The 24,700-nt window shown below is 49.1% G+C and overlaps 1 protein-coding gene across 1 annotated transcript in view; it reads left to right on the top strand.

Annotated features, from left to right (window-relative positions):
• The window catches only part of LOC147724598 (eukaryotic translation initiation factor 3 subunit H-like), a 504,872-nt gene extending 482,577 nt beyond the window's left edge, over nt 1-22,295 (top strand). Inside the window, exon 8 of the mRNA XM_086966137.1 lies at nt 22,058-22,295. Coding sequence (XP_086822263.1) covers nt 22,058-22,155 — 98 coding nt within the window. The 3' untranslated portion in view covers nt 22,156-22,295. The remainder of the gene's footprint in view (nt 1-22,057) is intronic.
• Nucleotides 22,296-24,700: the final 2,405 nt, after the last annotated feature.

Here is a 24,700-nt window from a genome sequence, read left to right as displayed (position 1 = left end):
AGCAGAAATCTCTCACCCCGTCAAGAGATCAGGGCTAGATCCAACACCGTTTTTTAGCTCACTGCACCATCCCAGTTTCAGAACCTGGCTGTATGCAAATTAGTCTGTTCCTGTCCCAGTGCATGATGGGAACAGGGCAAACCAAACTACAAAAGCCAATTCTTACACTGGGAAGGAAACAAGCTCCCGGGGACCGGTTTCTGGCATTTCAGCCGTCTTCGGCCCAGTTTGCTTGAATCCTGATGGTGCAATGAGCAAGGGACTCACATCTGAGTATACCCTTCCACGCTTAGGGTGGACAAAAATATTTACAACAAGGGGTGGTGAGGGACAGAGTCTCTGAATTAAGCAGAAATCTCTCACCCCGTCAAGAGATCAGGGCTAGATCCAACACCGTTTTTTAGCTCACTGCACCATCCCAGTTTCAGAACCTGGCTGTATGCAAATTAGTCTGTTCCTGTCCCAGTGCATGATGGGAACAGGGCAAACCAAACTACAAAAGCCAATTCTTACACTGGGAAGGAAACAAGCTCCCGGGGACCGGTTTCTGGCATTTCAGCCGTCTTCGGCCCAGTTTGCTTGAATCCTGATGGTGCAATGAGCAAGGGACTCACATCTGAGTATACCCTTCCACGCTTAGGGTGGACAAAAATATTTACAACAAGGGGTGGTGAGGGACAGAGTCTCTGAATTAAGCAGAAATCTCTCACCCCGTCAAGAGATCAGGGCTAGATCCAACACCGTTTTTTAGCTCACTGCACCATCCCAGTTTCAGAACCTGGCTGTATGCAAATTAGTCTGTTCCTGTCCCAGTGCATGATGGGAACAGGGCAAACCAAACTACAAAAGCCAATTCTTACACTGGGAAGGAAACAAGCTCCCGGGGACCGGTTTCTGGCATTTCAGCCGTCTTCGGCCCAGTTTGCTTGAATCCTGATGGTGCAATGAGCAAGGGACTCACATCTGAGTATACCCTTCCACGCTTAGGGTGGACAAAAATATTTACAACAAGGGGTGGTGAGGGACAGAGTCTCTGAATTAAGCAGAAATCTCTCACCCCGTCAAGAGATCAGGGCTAGATCCAACACCGTTTTTTAGCTCACTGCACCATCCCAGTTTCAGAACCTGGCTGTATGCAAATTAGTCTGTTCCTGTCCCAGTGCATGATGGGAACAGGGCAAACCAAACTACAAAAGCCAATTCTTACACTGGGAAGGAAACAAGCTCCCGGGGACCGGTTTCTGGCATTTCAGCCGTCTTCGGCCCAGTTTGCTTGAATCCTGATGGTGCAATGAGCAAGGGACTCACATCTGAGTATACCCTTCCACGCTTAGGGTGGACAAAAATATTTACAACAAGGGGTGGTGAGGGACAGAGTCTCTGAATTAAGCAGAAATCTCTCACCCCGTCAAGAGATCAGGGCTAGATCCAACACCGTTTTTTAGCTCACTGCACCATCCCAGTTTCAGAACCTGGCTGTATGCAAATTAGTCTGTTCCTGTCCCAGTGCATGATGGGAACAGGGCAAACCAAACTACAAAAGCCAATTCTTACACTGGGAAGGAAACAAGCTCCCGGGGACCGGTTTCTGGCATTTCAGCCGTCTTCGGCCCAGTTTGCTTGAATCCTGATGGTGCAATGAGCAAGGGACTCACATCTGAGTATACCCTTCCACGCTTAGGGTGGACAAAAATATTTACAACAAGGGGTGGTGAGGGACAGAGTCTCTGAATTAAGCAGAAATCTCTCACCCCGTCAAGAGATCAGGGCTAGATCCAACACCGTTTTTTAGCTCACTGCACCATCCCAGTTTCAGAACCTGGCTGTATGCAAATTAGTCTGTTCCTGTCCCAGTGCATGATGGGAACAGGGCAAACCAAACTACAAAAGCCAATTCTTACACTGGGAAGGAAACAAGCTCCCGGGGACCGGTTTCTGGCATTTCAGCCGTCTTCGGCCCAGTTTGCTTGAATCCTGATGGTGCAATGAGCAAGGGACTCACATCTGAGTATACCCTTCCACGCTTAGGGTGGACAAAAATATTTACAACAAGGGGTGGTGAGGGACAGAGTCTCTGAATTAAGCAGAAATCTCTCACCCCGTCAAGAGATCAGGGCTAGATCCAAAACCGTTTTTTAGCTCACTGCACCATCCCAGTTTCAGAACCTGGCTGTATGCAAATTAGTCTGTTCCTGTCCCAGTGCATGATGGGAACAGGGCAAACCAAACTACAAAAGCCAATTCTTACACTGGGAAGGAAACAAGCTCCCGGGGACCGGTTTCTGGCATTTCAGCCGTCTTCGGCCCAGTTTGCTTGAATCCTGATGGTGCAATGAGCAAGGGACTCACATCTGAGTATACCCTTCCACGCTTAGGGTGGACAAAAATATTTACAACAAGGGGTGGTGAGGGACAGAGTCTCTGAATTAAGCAGAAATCTCTCACCCCGTCAAGAGATCAGGGCTAGATCCAACACCGTTTTTTAGCTCACTGCACCATCCCAGTTTCAGAACCTGGTTGTATGCAAATTAGTCTGTTCCTGTCCCAGTGCATGATGGGAACAGGGCAAACCAAACTACAAAAGCCAATTCTTACACTGGGAAGGAAACAAGCTCCCGGGGACCGGTTTCTGGCATTTCAGCCGTCTTCGGCCCAGTTTGCTTGAATCCTGATGGTGCAATGAGCAAGGGACTCACATCTGAGTATACCCTTCCACGCTTAGGGTGGACAAAAATATTTACAACAAGGGGTGGTGAGGGACAGAGTCTCTGAATTAAGCAGAAATCTCTCACCCCGTCAAGAGATCAGGGCTAGATCCAACACCGTTTTTTAGCTCACTGCACCATCCCAGTTTCAGAACCTGGCTGTATGCAAATTAGTCTGTTCCTGTCCCAGTGCATGATGGGAACAGGGCAAACCAAACTACAAAAGCCAATTCTTACACTGGGAAGGAAACAAGCTCCCGGGGACCGGTTTCTGGCATTTCAGCCGTCTTCGGCCCAGTTTGCTTGAATCCTGATGGTGCAATGAGCAAGGGACTCACATCTGAGTATACCCTTCCACGCTTAGGGTGGACAAAAATATTTACAACAAGGGGTGGTGAGGGACAGAGTCTCTGAATTAAGCAGAAATCTCTCACCCCGTCAAGAGATCAGGGCTAGATCCAACACCGTTTTTTAGCTCACTGCACCATCCCAGTTTCAGACACTCTGTTCATCACCACCCCCTTTTTGTAAATCGTTTTTGGCCACTATAGGTGTGGCAGGGTATACTCAGACATGAGTCCCTTTCTCACTGCTCCATCAGGATTCAAGCAAGCCGGGCCGAAGAAGGCTGAAATGCCAGAAACCGGTCCCCGGTAACTTGTCTCCTTTCTGGTGAAGAATTGGCTTGGTAGTTTAGTCTGCCCTGTTCCCATGATGCACTGGGCCAGGGACAGACTGATTTGCATATAGCCAGGTTCTGAGCTGGGATGGGGCAGTGAGATAAATAACGGTGATGGATCAAGCCCTGATCTTTGGACTGGGTAAGAGTGGTCTGTTTAACTCAGACACTCTGTTCATCACCACCCCCTTTTTGTAAATCGTTTTTGGCCACTATAGGTGTGGCAGGGTATACTCAGACATGAGTCCCTTTCTCACTGCTCCATCAGGATTCAAGCAAGCCGGGCCGAAGAAGGCTGAAATGCCAGAAACCGGTCCCCGGTAGCTTGTCTCCTTTCTGGTGAAGAATTGGCTTGGTAGTTTAGTCTGCCCTGTTCCCATGATGCACTGGGCCAGGGACAGACTGATTTGCATATAGCCAGGTTCTGAGCTGGGATGGGGCAGTGAGATAAATAACGGTGATGGATCAAGCCCTGATCTTTGGACTGGGTAAGAGTGGTCTGTTTAACTCAGACACTCTGTTCATCACCACCCCCTTTTTGTAAATCGTTTTTGGCCACTATAGGTGTGGCAGGGTATACTCAGACATGAGTCCCTTTCTCACTGCTCCATCAGGATTCAAGCAAGCCGGGCCGAAGAAGGCTGAAATGCCAGAAACCGGTCCCCGGTAGCTTGTCTCCTTTCTGGTGAAGAATTGGCTTGGTAGTTTAGTCTGCCCTGTTCCCATGATGCACTGGGCCAGGGACAGACTGATTTGCATATAGCCAGGTTCTGAGCTGGGATGGGGCAGTGAGATAAATAACGGTGATGGATCAAGCCCTGATCTTTGGACTGGGTAAGAGTGGTCTGTTTAACTCAGACACTCTGTTCATCACCACCCCCCTTTTTGTAAATCGTTTTTGGCCACTATAGGTGTGGCAGGGTATACTCAGACATGAGTCCCTTTCTCACTGCTCCATCAGGATTCAAGCAAGCCGGGCCGAAGAAGGCTGAAATGCCAGAAACCGGTCCCCGGTAGCTTGTCTCCTTTCTGGTGAAGAATTGGCTTGGTAGTTTAGTCTGCCCTGTTCCCATGATGCACTGGGCCAGGGACAGACTGATTTGCATATAGCCAGGTTCTGAGCTGGGATGGGGCAGTGAGATAAATAACGGTGATGGATCAAGCCCTGATCTTTGGACTGGGTAAGAGTGGTCTGTTTAACTCAGACACTCTGTTCATCACCACCCCCTTTTTGTAAATCGTTTTTGGCCAGTATAGGTGTGGCAGGGTATACTCAGACATGAGTCCCTTTCTCACTGCTCCATCAGGATTCAAGCAAGCCGGGCCGAAGAAGGCTGAAATGCCAGAAACCGGTCCCCGGTAGCTTGTCTCCTTTCTGGTGAAGAATTGGCTTGGTAGTTTAGTCTGCCCTGTTCCCATGATGCACTGGGCCAGGGACAGACTGATTTGCATATAGCCAGGTTCTGAGCTGGGATGGGGCAGTGAGATAAATAACGGTGATGGATCAAGCCCTGATCTTTGGACTGGGTAAGAGTGGTCTGTTTAACTCAGACACTCTGTTCATCACCACCCCCCTTTTTGTAAATCGTTTTTGGCCACTATAGGTGTGGCAGGGTATACTCAGACATGAGTCCCTTTCTCACTGCTCCATCAGGATTCAAGCAAGCCGGGCCGAAGAAGGCTGAAATGCCAGAAACCGGTCCCCGGTAGCTTGTCTCCTTTCTGGTGAAGAATTGGCTTGGTAGTTTAGTCTGCCCTGTTCCCATGATGCACTGGGCCAGGGACAGACTGATTTGCATATAGCCAGGTTCTGAGCTGGGATGGGGCAGTGAGATAAATAACGGTGATGGATCAAGCCCTGATCTTTGGACTGGGTAAGAGTGGTCTGTTTAACTCAGACACTCTGTTCATCACCACCCCCTTTTTGTAAATCGTTTTTGGCCACTATAGGTGTGGCAGGGTATACTCAGACATGAGTCCCTTTCTCACTGCTCCATCAGGATTCAAGCAAGCCGGGCCGAAGAAGGCTGAAATGCCAGAAACCGGTCCCCGGTAGCTTGTCTCCTTTCTGGTGAAGAATTGGCTTGGTAGTTTAGTCTGCCCTGTTCCCATGATGCACTGGGCCAGGGACAGACTGATTTGCATATAGCCAGGTTCTGAGCTGGGATGGGGCAGTGAGATAAATAACGGTGATGGATCAAGCCCTGATCTTTGGACTGGGTAAGAGTGGTCTGTTTAACTCAGACACTCTGTTCATCACCACCCCCTTTTTGTAAATCGTTTTTGGCCACTATAGGTGTGGCAGGGTATACTCAGACATGAGTCCCTTTCTCACTGCTCCATCAGGATTCAAGCAAGCCGGGCCGAAGAAGGCTGAAATGCCAGAAACCGGTCCCCGGTAGCTTGTCTCCTTTCTGGTGAAGAATTGGCTTGGTAGTTTAGTCTGCCCTGTTCCCATGATGCACTGGGCCAGGGACAGACTGATTTGCATATAGCCAGGTTCTGAGCTGGGATGGGGCAGTGAGATAAATAACGGTGATGGATCAAGCCCTGATCTTTGGACTGGGTAAGAGTGGTCTGTTTAACTCAGACACTGTTCATCACCACCCCCTTTTTGTAAATCGTTTTTGGCCACTATAGGTGTGGCAGGGTATACTCAGACATGAGTCCCTTTCTCACTGCTCCATCAGGATTCAAGCAAGCCGGGCCGAAGAAGGCTGAAATGCCAGAAACCGGTCCCCGGTAGCTTGTCTCCTTTCTGGTGAAGAATTGGCTTGGTAGTTTAGTCTGCCCTGTTCCCATGATGCACTGGGCCAGGGACAGACTGATTTGCATATAGCCAGGTTCTGAGCTGGGATGGGGCAGTGAGATAAATAACGGTGATGGATCAAGCCCTGATCTTTGGACTGGGTAAGAGTGGTCTGTTTAACTCAGACACTCTGTTCATCACCACCCCCTTTTTGTAAATCGTTTTTGGCCACTATAGGTGTGGCAGGGTATACTCAGACATGAGTCCCTTTCTCACTGCTCCATCAGGATTCAAGCAAGCCGGGCCGAAGAAGGCTGAAATGCCAGAAACCGGTCCCCGGTAGCTTGTCTCCTTTCTGGTGAAGAATTGGCTTGGTAGTTTAGTCTGCCCTGTTCCCATGATGCACTGGGCCAGGGACAGACTGATTTGCATATAGCCAGGTTCTGAGCTGGGATGGGGCAGTGAGATAAATAACGGTGATGGATCAAGCCCTGATCTTTGGACTGGGTAAGAGTGGTCTGTTTAACTCAGACACTCTGTTCATCACCACCCCCTTTTTGTAAATCGTTTTTGGCCACTATAGGTGTGGCAGGGTATACTCAGACATGAGTCCCTTTCTCACTGCTCCATCAGGATTCAAGCAAGCCGGGCCGAAGAAGGCTGAAATGCCAGAAACCGGTCCCCGGTAGCTTGTCTCCTTTCTGGTGAAGAATTGGCTTGGTAGTTTAGTCTGCCCTGTTCCCATGATGCACTGGGCCAGGGACAGACTGATTTGCATATAGCCAGGTTCTGAGCTGGGATGGGGCAGTGAGATAAATAACGGTGATGGATCAAGCCCTGATCTTTGGACTGGGTAAGAGTGGTCTGTTTAACTCAGACACTCTGTTCATCACCACCCCCTTTTTGTAAATCGTCCTTACTGGCTACATCGCGGGCGGTGTGGTGGGCCCTGAAGTAGATGTCCTGCCATTCCCTGTCCGTGAAGGTGCGCCCTAGTTCAAGTTCCCATCTGTTCTGTCCCGCTGACCGAGCAGCGGCGGGAGGGGGGCGGAGCATCGTGTACAGATCTGTGATTGCATGTCTGTCATTCTGTTTCGTGTGAAGCCAGTGCTCATAGACTGTCAGGGGCCTGCCCACATGAGGTAGCGTCTTTCTCCAAAAGCCAGTGTCTAATCTGGAAGTACTGAAAGCGTTGTATGTGCGGGAGTGTGTAATAGTCCTGCAAAGTGCCAATTGTCATAAAGCCCTGAGGGTTGAAGAGGTCGCCCGCCGCCTTGCATTCTGAGTCGCGCCACTGTGGGAATGACCGAGGGGCCATACCCTGGGGGAACTCCGGGTTCTCAAAAAGGGGGGACATCGGGGACGGGAACGTGGTGAGGCTCTTTGGCACCGCCACCTTGTCCCAAACCTGCATCACAGTCCTTGTGATGGGGGACTTCTTAAGATATGAGGGCCTGTTCTTGCGGCTCAGGAACGGGACCTTCCACAGGGACATCTGGCCCATGGCGCGATCATGAAACAGCCATCGTTTTTCAGATTCGGGTCTGTTCCACTCCAGGAGGTAGCGGAGCTGTGTCGCCTGAAAATAGCGGAGGAGGTCCGGCACCCCTAGACCGCCTTCCGCCGTGGTTCGTGTGTTGAAGTCCCTACGGAGGCGAGGACGTTTACCTTCCCACACAAATTGCGTGATGGCGTCCTGCAGTTGCTTAAGCACTCCGATCGGAGGCGTGACCGGGATGGTCTGAAAGAGATATAAGATTTTGGGAAGCAGGGTCATTTTCACCGCCGCCTCTCGCCCCAGCCAGGAGAGCGGTTGACGCCGCCATCTCGCAAGGTTGCCCTCGAGTGCTAGGACCAGTGACGCTTAGTTCTCCTCGACCGTCTGAGTAGCGCTCGTGGTTAGGGAAATGCCTCAGTAGGGTATGGACATCTGCACAGACAGGTCCCCATATGCGCAATGTTCGCGTCGCGCTGCCGTCGCGTTCCGCCCCAAAGGGAGGACTAAGGATTTCTCCAGGTTCATCTTGAACCCCGACACCTCCCTGAAGCGCTCCACCTCCAAAAGGAAAGCCGGTACCGATGTCGAGGGGTCCTCGAGGGCCACCAAGATATCGTCCGCATATAGGCTCACGGTTTGTGGTTCCCCGCCAAAATGAACGCCGGATATGGACCTGTTGTCTGGGATTCGCTGGGCCAGGGGCTCGATGCACAGAGCAAAGAGAAGGGGTGAGAGAGGGCACCCCTGTCTAGTGCCCCTTCTGATGTCTAGGGGGTCCGAGCGTACCCCGTTGACCGAGATCCTGGCCTGCGGGGTAGCGTAGCAGCTGGCAACCCATGTGCGGAACCTGTCTCCAAACCCATAGCGCAGTAGGACAGCATCCAAGTAGCCCCAGTTCACCCTGTCAAACGCCTTCTCGGCATCCACGGACAGGAGGACTGCGTCGGAGCTGTTGTAGTGAGCTTTATCGATGACATGGAGCAGTCTTTTAGTGTTATCCGCGCATTGTCGATTGGGAACAAATCCCGCTTGATCCGGCTCAATAATCCCCGGTAGACATGGGCCCAATCGAGCAGCCAGCACACTCGTGAACAATTTGAGATCGATATTGAGAAGGGAGATTTGGTCTGTATGCCTTGCACTGGGACTGGTCCTTCCCCGGTTTAGGGATAACCACGATGTCCGCGTCCAGCATGTCCTGGGGGATGGAACCTCTACCCTGGAATGAGTTGAATAACCTGGCCAACAGCGGAGCGACTTGGGGACAAAAAGTCTTATAAAAGGTGGCCGAGAAGCCGTCCGGGCCAGGGGCCTTCATAGGATTAAGACGTGCGATCGCGGAGATGACCTCCTCGGTCCTGTTAGGAGCATCGAGGGAGGCCTTGGTGTGTTCGTTCAGGGGTGTTATGGCCGCCTCGCGGAGGTAGGCGTCAGTGAGTGTCTGTTCGGGCGGCGGATCCGCGGTGTACAGTGAGGCATAAAACCCGCGAAAAGCTTCAGCAATGTGGACATCATCCTGGGCGATCGTCCCGTCCAAGTCATGGACCGGGGGCACTCTCGCTTTCAGGGTTTTAGCCTTGAGACTGCTCGCCAGTAGGCGTCCTGTTTTGTTCCCCCCCACATAGTACGTGTGGCGCAGTCGTAGGGCTGCGTATTCCGCTCTGTCCAGGTCTAAGCTGGCCAGTTGAGCCCTAGCCGCTTTAAGTTGTCGCCATATCCTGGGCGCTCCGGTTCGGCTGTGTGCTTGTTCGAGTTCAAGCACCCGTGTCGATAGGGAGAGCCTTTTATCTTATCGAATCTTTGCCTCCGCCGCGGCCACCGAGATCAGCTCGTCCCTCACCACCGCCTTAAGCGCTCCCCACACCGCCTTCAGGGAAACCTCCGGGGTGTCATTAGTCTGTAGATATTCCGAAATGCGGTCTTGGAGGTTTTGCGTGACCCCCCTCGTGTTGCAGGAGGGCGTCATTGAGACGCCATCTGCCTCTGCGTGTGTTAAGCACTGGGGTTCACAGGTGCAGCAGGAGCGCGTCGTGATCTGAAAGTGCCGCCGGAAGCACCTCTACGTCCTCCATCAAGGAGGACACCTCAGCGCTGCCGAAAAAATGATCGATGCGTGCGTAGGTGTGGTGTACGTGGGAATAGAATGTGTATCCCGGAGAAGTGGGATGTTGCGCGCGCCACAGGTCCGTGTACCCCTCCTCTGACAGCCATTGAGTCCCCTCCCGTGTGATCGCCCCCGCAAACCCTTGTCGGTGGCCTGACCTGTCTAAGTCCGGATTCATCAATAGGTTCGCATCTCCTCCCACCAAGACAGCCTTAACATTGGGTTGCAGCGCCTCTGCTAGTGCCCCCTTGAGAAATGGTTCCTGTTTGGAGTTTGGAGCATATAAGGACCCAACCACCATGTCCAGCCCCCCTATGCATAGTGTGTAGGCCAGGAATCTCCCTTTAATGTCGGCTACCTTATCTCCTATAATCCCTTTTAAGTGACGTGCGACCAGGAGAGCCACCCCTTCTTCTCTAGGGTCGAGGAGAAGTGTTGTCGGGAATGCCCTGGAGCGCATCCTGTGCCAATCTTTAGAGAGCAAGTGCGTTTCTTGAAGCAGACAGATGTCGGCCCCCGAGTGTTCTAGAAAGGATGGGACGGCTCTGCGCTTTATGGGATTGTTAAGCCCTTTCACATTTAGGGTGAGGATTTTCAGCGGAGGGTTAGCCATTCACAGGGGAAATGAGGACTTGGCCTTGCATGCAGTGTGCCCTATGTGCGCCCGGCCTCCGTGTCAGTGTGCGTCGAATTAGATTAACCACGCCGGGAGGGGTCCAGAAACTCCCACCCCACCCCACCCAAGCCCTGACCTCCCGCTCCCCCGATTCCTGTCCCTCCCCAGTGCCCCTGAGTCCCCCAGCCCAACACCCGGTCCCCCCTTTGCCCGCCCTAACCCCAACATGGAACTCCCGACCCCCAGTCTTAGTCCCAGGCCTATCCAGGGTCAAATCAGGCCTGAAGGTAAAGTGGATGAAGAGAAATGTGGCAGTGGCAGCCTGTGCGGCCCCTCACCCCCCCCCCCCCCACCCCCCATTACGGAGTAGCAATGTAAGGGTGGCCCCCCACCAATGCATAGATCAGGGTACAACAGTGGTGTCCTTAACCACCTCCTCGATGGCTGCGGCCTTGTCTTTCGCGATCGTATCCGGGTCCGGGCGATGGGTGTGCCTGGGGCCCCGGCGTCTCTTCACTTGTTGCCAGGCGCCCTCGGTCGAGCGGGTACCTATTGTTTGCGACAGTCCTAGAGAGGAGGAATTGGTCTGGGTCGTCGTCCGGGAGGTCGATACCTAGCAGGGTGCAAGTGTCCTGGAGTGAGCGGAGTTGGTGCAGGGAGCCCTCCCATTTGAAAATCAACCGGAATGGATGACCCCAGGAGTAGGGCACCCCCTTGTCTCTCAGGAACGTGGTGACCACTCTGAAATCCTTGCGTTTCTGGAGAGTAATCGCCAAGAGATCCTGGTATAGTTCAATGGGGTGGTCACGGAATCGGATAGGTTGTGCCTTACGCGCTTCTCGAAGGATCCTCTCCTTCAGGGGGAAGTCCGGGAGGAATGCCAAAATGTCCGGAGGGGGGGCAGGGGCCCGGCGAGGCAACCCCACCCGATGAGCTCGGTCAATGCGGATGGGGAAGTCGGCTGCTTCACTGAGAACTTCCCGAAAGAGGTCCTGGAGGTATTCCATGATGCTGTTCCCCTCCGCTATCAAAGGAACACCCCGGACCCGTATGTTGTTCCGCCGAGAGCGGTTTTCGAGGTCCTCCGCGTGGGCCTGGAGGCCCATCTGCTGTTCCTGAAGGCGGATGACTTCCTGCTGGAGGAGCACCAGATCGTCCCCCCTGGGCTTGATTCGATTCTTCAACCGCCATGACTCTGTCCCCTAGGCCCTCCAGGTCTCGGCGCAGTTCCCTTTGCTCACTCATTATGTCCTGCTTCAGAGTTTGGAAGTCCTCGCGCAGCGTGTTGAACAGGGACTCCAGGAATGATTTCGTGATGGGGGCCTCCGCCGGTTCCCCGGACCAGGTGGCAGTTTGAGTCGCCGGCATTGTGGGCGATTGGGTTTTCCCCGATTTGGAGGATTTCTGAAAGAGTTCGTTGATTGGGCGGCCCCCTCTGCGCGTGGAGCTCGACATAGGTGGGTCGGGATCCGGTCGACCACGTCCCAGTTCAGTGAAGGAGCCCTGTCAGGGGGGTCCACCAGCTTCGGTACCAGCGTAGCTCCGAACGCCGGGGGGAAGGGAACGTGGCCGCATGGGTCTGGGTCCGCCCTGTAGTGAGAGGATGGCCGCCACTTGTAGCTCCTACCGGGAGGCCAGGGTGCAGTGCAAGTCTCTGGGTACAGTTTGTGCACAAAATGTGTCTCAAGGTCTGCCACCCGGTGGGTCCCGGGTTCCAAACTCCCCTCTTTTCGCCGGGGGCACGATCACAGGCCCCCCGAGTGCCCAGCTCCTCACCTTAGTCGACGTTGGGTTGTGCGTGGCCCCCTCAGCTGCCTGCGGGGCCTTGTGATACAGCTCGGCCGGGCCTTGGCTGGCCCGCAGGGTCTGGAGTGGGGGGGCCGGGCCGGGCACCAGGTCCGTTGTATGCCGCTTGTCCTCCTCTGCTAGGCCCAAGCCGGGGCCCAGCGTGAGCCGTCCTACGGGCACTGGTCGCCCCAATCAATGGTCGCTCCACCGACCGGGGGTCCGTGCCGGCTCAGGGGTCTCTGAGGTGGTGTGTCAAGGCCCCCCCGGGTCCGCTGTCTGCCCGTTCGCTGGGGGGGCCGGCCGCTTACTGCGCTGCTGGCAGGTCCGGCGTCCGCGGAGGCCCAAGCCGGAGGGCAGATTAGTAGCTCTCCCGGGCAGCGCCGCGGGACGTTCCGGGAGCCCCCAGCACACCAGAGGCAGGAGATGGCGCTTGCGCTCGCCGGAGGGGGCCTCCTCCCCAATCCGCGTTTTCCGACCCCCTATCGGCCCTCCGCAACAACGCCTGGCCCCTTGAAAGCGGGGGAGAGCCGTTGAGGGCTGGTCTCTGCGTCTTCCCGCCTTGCTGAGCGGCGGCGGTGGGGTCCGCAGCTGTAGCCCTCCGCGGCTGGTACTGGGGTCCTCGGGTGCTCCCCACAACGTGTCGCGTTGGCTGCGACGTGTGGGGGGCCAGATGTGCCAGGAACTAGGGCTGCAGCGGGGTTTTCAGGGGATCGGGACTAGGAGCTCCGCGGCTACACGTCCGCTCCAGCCGCCATCTTGGCCACGCCCCCATAGTATTTTGGATTCACCCTTACTGAGTTTAAACTTCTAGCATACAAAAATCTTGAAAAATTGTTTTAAAAATTGCATTAAATTAAGTATAATGAAGTAGCTTATTTTTCAAGTTTGTTCAGTGCAAGCAAAATATATATTCTCTACTGGTTACGGGACGTGGCCTACTGTAAAACACAGCTGGTAACGTATGATGAAGAGCCACCTGAAGCCTCATGACCACGAGATATCCGGGCCACATATGTTTACATGATGACCGCAAACTCAGATCTTACATGCTAAGACGTAAAATGTGGGGAATCAGATTTACCATGCAAACTCATCCCTGCAAGCTGTGCAGGAAAAAAATTAACGCCCAAAAATGTTTTTAAAAAAGCCTACACTTCGGTAGTAACAGACTTACCACTTGAACACCAGTTGTGCTAATATTGTGAAACAATATATAATTCTTATTATTTTTAAAAGCATACATTTTGGGAGATGCAAGGTTACTCTTGTGATGTCAGCCCTGTCAAGTTTGTGGAAAACCAAATTCTAAAAAAAGTTAAGGAGTTTCTGATGTACACTTTGGGAAAACTATAAATTTAAGGGTTATGTTTTTCTAATTCACCTCTCAAACATTGGATAAAATGCATAAATAAAAGGGATAAGATTAAATATTTTGATTCTAGTACAGCACATATTAGGTGAAGTACACATTCTTTTTGAGGGAGTGCTTTGTATTAACTCTTGAAAAAAACAAGCCCCGTGAACATTATGGAAAGAGTTTAAATAAAGTGGGTCAGATTTACTGTTCTAACTCTGAACCTCAAACATTGCAGATAGTGCATTAATTGACATGTTCCAATGTACTCTTCTAACTCTAATGCAACTAACACGGCTGAGCGTTTATCTATTTTATGGAATGAGGAGGATGCTCAGATTTACTATTGTAACCCCAATCCCACAAACATTACGAGAAGGGCATATATTTGGGTTGCATGGTCAAAGTTACTATTCTAACTACAGTGCTACAAATGCTAAGGAAAGGTCATATATTTAGGATTTTTAAATAGAATGTGACTCCAGAACAAAAATATATATATTTTTTATTTTAAAATTGTACGGAGTGATATTTACTCTTGACTTCATTCCAGCAAATGCTTTTTAAAATTATGAATTAAAATAGTTTTAATAAAATCATAGTGCGTTTGTTTTTAGATGTGTGGTGCCCTATGTATTATATAAAATCAAATGTCATATTTTTTATATTGGGCTTCAGATATACATTTTAATAATTAACTGTGAACTTTTAAATATAAATCTACATACAGATCAATAAAATGTTGAACATATACTTTTTAGTAACACTTAATCCCCTATAATAATTTTAAATAATTACTCTTGAATTAAAACCTACCCTCCCAATCGCCAATGCTTCCCATTTAAAATACATTATTAAACATGAATATATGGACTCCATATCAAATATTATTAATTTCTTATGTAAAAATTTAAAAATCGATATATTTTATACTTTAAAATAACCTTAAACTAAAATACTTCCTACCCAGCTCCTCAACAAATCCCACAATCTCTTTAGAAATTAATTTAAAAAGCACACATTTAAAAATTATTTTTATTTACCTACATTACCATCAGATAAAATGACTATTCAAAATATCTCAAATTAAACTGGCATACAATTTGCTAAATTCATTCAAATGATTAGCAAAAAATCTAAAATTGTTGTGAATATTTAAAAATCTGTGTTCACCAACCCTATAAATAACCCCCCCAAAAAGCAAATTTAATACTATTAAACACTAAGAAAGAAAACATGTGTATATAAAAATACAACAATAAAACGATTAAATACCACAATATTTAATATTCTATGATTTTTAACATGACTATCATTTACTACAAGAATTAAATATATATTTACCTTCGATATTTTCGGCCCACAGTGTTTTGACAATCACCATATTTTGACCATGATATTATTGTCAAATAATAATTGGAGTCTATAGTCTGGTGTGTGTGTGTGTGCGTGTGTGCGTGTGTGCGTGTATATATATGTGTATATATATGTGTGTGTATATATATATATAGAGAGAGAGAGAGAGAGAATACAATGAGTCACAAAGAAATAAAATATCCAAGAAAGAAGTGACTCAAACAGATAGATTCACTGACAATACAACCTGATTACTGCATATCTCAAGAACTCTCAGGACTGCATTGATTCCACATTCCAAATGGAATCTTCACTCATGATGCTTTTTGAAAATTCAGCGGTGTCCTCTGTGCAGCCACTGAGCTTACCATCTTGAAAATTCCTGAGGAAGGTGGAAACTGAAACGTTGTAGTGGAAGTATATTTTTGTTCTTTGGTGAATCTATCTGTTTGAGTCAATCAGCCTCTTTTCCCAATTTTCTGCAAGAAGTCTAACGGCAAGCCCTCACCTGCCCTATTTTCATTGAACACACAAACCATTAACCAGCACTCAGTAGATATTGCAGCCGTAGGGAATGGTCCTAAGAAGTCGAGGAGGGGAGGACGGGGCAGGTCATCTCCACATCGAAAACCCTAACACCCTTTTGCTCCCCACCCTCTCCAAATTCGGCCTATTGGGGGTGGGTCGCAGTCAACTTGGCCAACAAAATTCAAGGGCCCATCAAGTGAGGGGTCCGTATTGACACCCAATAACTTACGAGGAGAGGTAAGATACAACAAGATATCATCAGAATAGAGCGATATCTGATCCTCGAAGTCAGGCGACCATCGGATGCCCTTAAGCGATGGTTCCCACCGTAGCCATGCAGCCAGGGGCTCAAGGGCAAGCGCAAATAGGAGCGGTGACAAGGGGCACCCTTGTCTCGTTCCGCGTCCGAGGGTGAAGGGTTCCGAAGCCCCGCCATTAACCACCACCTGTGCCAGCGGCTGCTCATACAAAAGCCTAATCCACCCAATGAATTTAGGGCCAAAACCAAACTTCGCAAGGGCAGCCCACAAATATGGCCACTCCACTGTGTCAAAGGCCATCGAGGCATCCAAGGAAACCAAGATGGCCGGCTCACCAAGAGACCCTGCCCTTGCTAAGACACCATGGAGGCGTCGTAGATTGAGCGCGGTGTTACGGTGGGGTATAAATCCAGACTGATCCGGATGGATCCAGTCCGCAATCACCGTAATCAGCCGATTTGCCAGAAGTTTGGCGAGAATTTTAGGCTCAACATTCAAAAGCGAAATCGGCCGATACGACGAGCAATGATCACGGGGCTTGCCATCTTTGTAGATGACCACAATAGATGCTAATCTCTGATCTCGAGGAAGAGATCCGAGATCTCGCGAGGACAGGAACATCCGACGAAGATGCGGCGCCATTTTGTCGGGGCATAGTTTGTACAATTCTACCGGTATCCCATTCAGGCCCGAGGCCTTCCCGGAACGAAGTGATCGGATAGCGAGCGCTACTTCATCGGTGGAAAAGTCCGCCTCCATAAGCTCCTTGTCTGAATCAGACAGGCTAGGCAGGGCAATATCCCGAAGCAATAAATGAGAGTCCTCTTTCTGTCAGAGACCGGCGCATACACCGTCTGGAAGTGTTGGGCAAAAACTCGGACTATATCGATCGGGTCCACGACACGCGCACCATCCATCCGTTCAACAACATGCACCACCCGGTTCAATCTGTCTTTTTTGTCCAACCATGCAATCGGTTTTCCCGCCTTATCACCCACATCATACAAACGCCCCTGTTGCTCACGGTGCATCGCCTTGGCCGCATCAGTGACCAGCGCCTTATAGTCGGATTGTTTCAGGGCCAGAGAATGCACCACCTCAGGAGTGACCCCGGACTCCATTTGCCTTTTCAAGTCAGTGATTTCATTTTCCAGATCCACCACCGCAGCATTCTTACGTCTCCTTTCGCTAGCAATGAGGGACAATACTTGACCACGAATCACTGGTTTGTATGCCTCCTACAATGTAACCGGGGAGGATACCGATCCCTCATTCTCAGCGAAGTAGTAGTCCATACACTTCACCACCTCCGACCTGATTTTAGGATTACGAAGGTGCCAGAGGTTGATCGGAGCGATCCGGCCCTCGGCACCCAACTTTATGTCGACTGTAAGCCAAAGCGGAGAGTGATCAGAGATCCCCCTGGCCAAATGCCTAATTTCCCGGACCGAGACAATCTGTGCTGCTGGCACAAGAATATAGTCCAATCTCGATAGACTCCCATGGGCTCCCGAACAAAAAGTATATTGGAGCTGTCCAGGGTGCAGTTGCCTCCAACAATCAACTAGACCAAGCGTGTCCAGGAGCTTCCCGAGCCAAAGCTGTGCCGCAGGCAGGGCTCTTGGGGGGCTACGGTCTTCATCCCCACTAACTACAGAGTTAAAATCGCCACCCACTACCAGTATGCCATCAGGAAGCCCCAGGATCACATCACCCAAATCAGCAAATGTGGTGGCCTGCAGGCCAGGTGGGATATACACAGACAAAATGGAAATCATTTTCCCTTCCCACCGACCCGTAACAGCCGCATAGCGGCCCCTGTCGTCCAAGACTATGTCATCAATCTCCAGGGGGAGGGAAGTTCTTACCATGACCCCCACCCCTCTCGACCCGGAGGTAAACCCTGAATGGGCCACCATACGGAAGCCCAGTCTATTCAGTGCGTGGCATGTATTGCCAACCAAGTGCGTCTCCTGGAGTAAAATCACATCTGGGGCACAGCGCTTCAAATATTGCAATACAATACCCCGCTTTATTCTATCACCAAGACTGTTAACGTTCCAACTCAGCACCCTAAGCTCCCCCCCCCCCCCCCAATCCCCGCACTGGGCACCCAGCCCCCCCCCCCCCCCCCCCCCCCCCCCGCCCCGGAACAAGCACACAGGATATAAGACAGACCATAGCGCAGCCTTGAACAAAACAAAAAGGAAAAGACCCCCCCGCCACCCCAAAGGAACCCTGAAAAACACCCCCCCCCACCCTGCACCCCTGCGGTAGAACAAAAAACCACCCCACTTGCAGTGTGCCTGTCGCCCCATTAAACTAACCTACAAGAAGAGAGAAAAAGTCCCCAGAGGAGGAAGAAGAGGCCCGATTCCCCCCCACCCCCGGGTATCTACAGTAGAAAGCAAGTCTATTGTAAAACCACTGCTAGAAGTCCAGAGTAACCGGCTCGCCGATGCAGACTCACTACTCCTGTTCAGCCAGGCCCCCCTCGGCACCTCTCGAACTCTCGCCGCTGGTACGGTTTGATGGCAATGTGTCCAGCCAGTCACTGACCACCTCGGGGCGATCGAAGAAGAACGCCCGCTCCTCATACTCGATCCTCAGTCGGGCTGGAAAAAGCATAGCATATTTCAGTCCCATATCCCTAAAGCGTCTCTTCACACCGGTGAAACCCATGCGTTGTTTCTGCACCGCCTGGGTGAAGTCTGGGTAGAAACTGACTGAGGCATTGTCATATTTAGTGGGACCCATGGTACGTGAGGCCTGCAGGATAGCGTCCCGGTCTCGAAAATTAAAAATCCTGGCGATGATAGGCCTTGGTGCGGCCCCCAGCTTGGGCTTCTCGCCGGGAACTCTATGTGCTCGCTCCACGGTAAAAAAGTTACTAAGGCCCTTAGGTTCAAGATGTTTCAGAACCAAATCCTCCACCAGAAGGTCTGTGGACACATCCGCAGAGTTCTCCGGAACCCCCACGATGCGGACGTTATTGCGTCTGGCCCGGCTCTCGAAATCCTCCAGCCGGCGGGCAAACTGGTCATTGGAGGTACGGAGAGTGTGAACCTCAGCCTGGAGGTCCGAGACATCAGTGGTCAAGCTTGCAGTTTTAATGTCCAGGGACTTGACCCGTTCATTCGTCTTACCCAGGTCAGCCCTGATGAGGTTAACCTCGATCGCCACCGTGTCAATCTTCGCGGCGAGAGTCTCATATTGTTGGCCCAAATCCGTCCGGACACTGGTGATGGCGCCCATGATGTCCTTGAAAGTCGGCTCCTCCGTTGAAGGCGTACCATCTCCTGTCCCCTCGAGAGCCTTGCTCGCTCCACCTGGGGACCCTTTTGGGCGAGTGTAGCATTCTATGGTTTGAGTTTGAATAACACCACCACGATGCGTGCCCTTGGTGTTCCGCTTCTCGGCATCTGCTTTGCCCACCATAGTGGGTGACGAACTCCCACGAAACCAGTGGGATCTGGTCAAAATGATCCCGCTAACGATGGTCCTCAAGGGCAAAAAGGACCAAGATCCAAAATTAGCAGAGAATCCGTGGCAGGACCGAGAAGTCGAATAGGGCGACCGTAGAGCGCCGTCAACAATGACCCAAAGCGAAACCAAAAGTACCTCAGGGGCTGTGGGCGTGGCACACTGGCCGTTGTTGTTGATTTGCCTCCTGGGTACCTCGGGGACTCAAGCCCGGGGATGGTCTACGATGTAGGCCGCAAACTTCAGGAAGCAGCAAGTCCGGTTCTCGATGTCCGATTTAATTCCGGAAAAAAGTTTTCAGAATCAGCAGGGCATAAGCAAGAAATACCCGTCGTTCAAATCAGGATGTGTGGCAGGATAGATGCGGGAGACGAAGAGGGTCTCAGGAGCCCTTTGCTCACGCGGCCATCTTGGAACCGCGCGAAGCTCCTCCAAGTGCGTAAGTAGTTTTTGTTTCAACTTTTCTCCGCTTGCATTCACTGTGGATTGTAAAAGTAACAATTAAATCAAATCTTTTAAGTACTTCTAGAGCATTTTAGTCACTCAGCTGCATTTCAATCCTTTTGCAGCTTCACAGTACAGCATCACAGTAGTAAACTCGCTATTTAGCGCGTTCAATTGCATTCAGTGTACTCAGCGCACGTTACGTTTGCAGCAACAGTTAAATCCAATCAGTTGCGCAGTTGGAGGGCACTTTACTCGCAAAATAGCTTTTTACCTTCTTAAATCCAATCATTTACTTACTTTCAGGGAACTTTTACTAGCATTAAAGCTTCTCATTTCACACTTGTAACCAACCACAGCACGACCAGGGGGAACATTGCAATGAAATTATTTTTAGTATGACGCAAGTCAGCTGTTTGCTCTTCCAAACGTTATAAAGGTTGGGTACGAGAATAAAAGTTAAGTACTCACAATGAGGAAATAAAATGTCCTTTTAAAGGATGTATCCAGGGGTGGTGGTACGAGTTGATTGCCTGCCCCTTGCGCAGAATGAGGTCCGCTTGTCGCCAATGTAAAGATCTTCTCCACAAATATGAAGAAAGAAGTCTTTATTGTAGAAGATGAGTACAGACACCTACAGCTTCCTCCTCCAGCTTCACGGCTCTGATTGAGCTACTTCAAACAACAACATTCTACCTTAGCAACAAGTCTACATTCTATATGTATGAAAACTCCCCAACTACACACTACAAATCGATGCTTAGCGGGTAAGTAACATAATCCTGGACTTGGGTGCTAGGGGATTGACAGCAAGGAGTGGGCATTATGTTCTATACTAGCTTGGAGCACATGAAAGTGTGACTGGGGTGGAGGAGGGTTTACCAATGCCACAAGTCACTTGAGACTTTTCACTGTGATAATTACTTACTCTAATTCCTTCTAGAACAGCACTGTAATTCATGCTAACACAATGAGCAAAAACGTCAGGGATTGGGTTCAGTCCTCAAATCCTGTTTCCCATTATTGGGTGGTATTCACCTTTGGAATATCCAGACTGTCCTGCAAAGCCCTTTTCCATTAGGCCAGATATTCTTTTCTTTGTAACATCTCCACTTCTTACAAACTAATGAGTGACACTTCTAGTTCGAGGGGCAGTCTTGTATGGTGATCTTCACTAACGATCAAGACTATCTTACAGGAAGCATCAGCCCTCTCTTCCAGTTTTGTAGGAGGCAGGACTAACGCAACAAAGTAAAACAATTACTGCTTATCAAGGAAATTAAAAGAGCTTGCTAAAGAAACCAGTAGAAGTTTCGGACTCTGGCAATAAATCAGATCAACTACAATATTCTGTTCCAGGGTAGTTTCTCGTGTAAGTGCATACTTGAACCACACACAACCCTGCATCTCAGCAGATTGGCTCCCAGACCATTGCAGTGAGTATATGTCCGGCCCTTTCTTCAGAAATAACTCGCAATATTCCTCAAACACTAAAACTGTATGAAAATCCTTGCCCTGCTGCCCTATTGAGCACTGGGACCAACTAGTGCGCCTAAATATGCTTACAGTATAACCAAATCAGTGGCATAGTTATGGGAATGTTTACTTGCAAAAAATGTTTTAACTGACAACTTCCCACTAAATTGTTATTCTAGACCTACCGCAGAGTCTTTCAAAAGTATCTGCTCTTCCTTACATAGTAGTGCTGAGAACTGGACAGAATTATACTTGTGTTCCAAGCAAGCTTTGGATGAAAGGGTCCAGCCACAACTTCATGTGTACCCTGACTTCAAGCTAACTTTTTGTAACAAGTACATTGCACAGGCCCAAATACCTCTGGTTGTGTCATTTGAAAGAAACTCTATAAATAGGTGGACTTAAATTGCCATGAATCTCTCATTTGGGGAATGCTGAGCTTAGCTACATAGATAGCTTTATAACAATAAACATAACCATGGAGAAAAGTAAACCATCCAGTCAACAATGCATCTGTTTGGACCACCTCACACCAGCACATGAGCCCAAGGTTAAGTTCTGTGTTCAAGGTGCCCAGACTGAACAGACAGAGACATGCTAAAGTGTGAAACATAGATGTGTAGTGGCTCCCACATTACATCTAACAGATGTAGGACAGCCACCATATCATTATGAACATTCTTCATTGGGTGTCATTGCCTCTTTCTGCCCCATGTACCTGCACACCACTGAAATATTATTTAGTTGGACATCATTGGAGCTGCAACAGCAAATTGGGGAAATGCAGGGAAAATACATTCTGTACATTTGGCTGCTGCCATAGACATGTGAAGGGTCTCCTTTGGAGCGATTAGTTATATTTATGTAATTTAGGGTATGGTAGAAGTGCGATAATTAATCTATGAAAAATGTTCTATTAAAAAGTGATTGTGTTTCAAAGGTTTTACCTAACGTTGTAAATTATGGTTGTCTTCAAGAGTTTTAGCCTTATAACATATTTCTATTTGTTTTTTTCAGGACAAATTAACACCTATTGTCGCAATGTCAAGGAGTTTACTGCGCAGAGCCTTGGTAAACTTTTCATGGCTGAAGCTCTTCAAAGTCAAAACAACTAGAGAAAATGGGTGTCCTTTGCAAATAATTCTACCTGATACAACAAAAATACCATTTGAATTTTGTAGGTCTACTTTGATATTATTTTAACGTGTCTTAAGATAAAACAAACACAATGAAAATAAACTATTACAACATGGTTTCCATTCTTGTTTTCATTTGCTCTACAATTTGAATTCAAGATTAAATGTTGCTTTTATGTGGTAGAATTGATAATTGTGTCATCGGTGTTGATTGCCAGTCCAGTGTAATACCTGAGAATGAGGAGGGATGCTCAATGATGGCAATAGCGTAATGAAGCTTCAGCCTTCCAAGCCTATTGCACCAATACATGTTGTTTTTTCATGATGTAGGTCCAAAAAGAAGTGAGGAGGTGGGGCTTCTGGAAAGCTTAATAGAACTGGCAGTTTTTTTCAGTGCTTTTAACACCTTGGCTGCTATGACTTTTCCCCTCCTGTGCTGGAACCTCATCGAACCCCATTGTTCATGACGAGCTGAGCTCGTCATAAGCACAGCTCCAGTGTGCCTCATGACGAGCTGAGCTCGTCATGAGCAGCGAAGGGGTTAAGAAGGGTTTATGGTATGACATATATTTCTTTTGGCAACTGGAGTTTATTGTTCTATTCTACCAGAAGGTTCTTGCTTGCTGATCTTAGGTAGCAGGAAAGACTGCGGTCTTTAAAACTGACTTTATGGATTGTGATCCACCTCCGTGGATGACAGTGCATAATGGTGTGGATTTAAAACTGTGGACTTTAGATTGGCATCTTTGGTTCACTGCTAACCATTTTAGGTTGATTCAAGGTTGCAGTTGTTACATGTTTGTGTCTGAGATCAGTTTGCCATTAATTTGGCCAGAATTTGTAGTTTTCTCATCAGCCTTGTTTTTGTGCTCCAGTACACTGTGTGAAAGGAGGATGACTGCATTTTCTCTGCTGTCAACTGTCACAAAGTTCAGCTTGCCTGCTGATGATAAAAGGACAAGTGAAAAAAAGGCAAATACGCGAGCTGAAATAGTAGTGTGTATATATATATATGCATGTGTGTGTGTATATATATATGTATACATATATATGTATGTGTATATATTCCTTCATTAAAAAAAACACAATTTTTGGATGATTTGACCACAGCAACACCCAACATGGAACGCCTTCAACTGTAATAGTAGTCGTGTGTGTATACATATATATTTTGTGTGTGTGTGTGTATATATGTATATGTATATATATGTATACGTATGTATATATATATATATATTTAGCTGAATTAACTATAACGGGGGAATTTCAATGGTTTTGTATGAGTGAAATGTCCAGCTAACTAGAACATGTGTGAAACCTATGGTATTTTCAGTGAATTTCTAAGGTTTTGTAAATGATAATTTTAAAATGTATTCATTATTATATTTCTTTCTTTTTATACTAATTTCCTACATTTTTGTTATATTTTTATTTAATTTTGTAAGTTATATTTCATACTCTTAATGTAAAATAATACCAAAACAAAATCATTTTTTATAATTTTTTTAATATATAAAAATTAAATTCTATATAATTCCTTTTACATTTTTTTTGGTAATCGTAGCGTACGGTGATCACACCATACTTTGTACGGCTAATCGTACTCTGCGCGTACCCGCGCATATGCTACGAATACGCTTTGACGTTACGCGTCGCATCAACGCTTCCGTGTGACGTCATGTACGGCGCCCTGTACGTGTATGGCGCAAAAGTTTTTAATTGTTTAAAAACATGTATTTATGTATTTAATGTACATACTAAGGGAACACATTTGGGATAATTATGAAAATAGTTTTTTTAACTTTTAAAAGCAATTGCGCAAATCGCGGCGGTACGTCGTACGTATCTGAAAGACACGTTAGTGATAGATTCCTTACCTTAGAATATCCCCAGGCGCCAGACTGGATCCGGAAAGTTTTGCGTAGCAGTACCCTTGCGCGTCGGTAGGCGTCGTCTGCAGCTCCGCCTCCGGCGTCGTGGGCGCCGTGATGGTGTCGTCGGAGTACTTAGACGCCGATTCCGCGTGCTGACGTCAGTTCTTTTTTCCGCGCCAGCCAGCGCAGATCTGGAAAGAGCAGTTCCCTAGTCACTTTTTGACTAAACTTTTGTGATCTTTTTTGATCCCTTTTGAAGTCTTTACGACTCCGACGGTGCCGTTAGGGATGCCCGGCTTCAAGCATTGCGACGAGTGCGACCGTACCATGTCGGTAACGGATCCCCACTGCTTGTGCCTGATGTGTTTGGGCGTCGACCATGACGACGAGGCCTGCTCCGACTGTCGGGCCCTGTTGAGGAAGGCCAGGCGGGAGCGGTCCCGCAGCTGACTCGAGATCCGCCAGTCGGCCCCGCGCCGTGTGAGGTCCCGGTCCCACGGGAGGTCGAGGGACAGGTCGCGGGGACGGAGCCGTCACAGCTCCGGGAGTCGGCGCCACTCCTCCGGGTCCAAGTCGTCAGGTAAGAAACACAAGAAGTCGAAGAGACATCATCGCTCTTCTGACTCCCCCCGACGCTCGCGGGCGCTGCG

The sequence above is a fragment of the Lissotriton vulgaris genome, chromosome 4_1 (genome assembly GCF_964263255.1).
Source record: "Lissotriton vulgaris chromosome 4_1, aLisVul1.2, whole genome shotgun sequence".
Taxonomy (NCBI): Eukaryota; Metazoa; Chordata; class Amphibia; order Caudata; family Salamandridae; genus Lissotriton; species Lissotriton vulgaris.
Note: the sequence above shows the minus strand (reverse complement) of the source record. Positions and strands in the feature narration are given on the sequence as shown.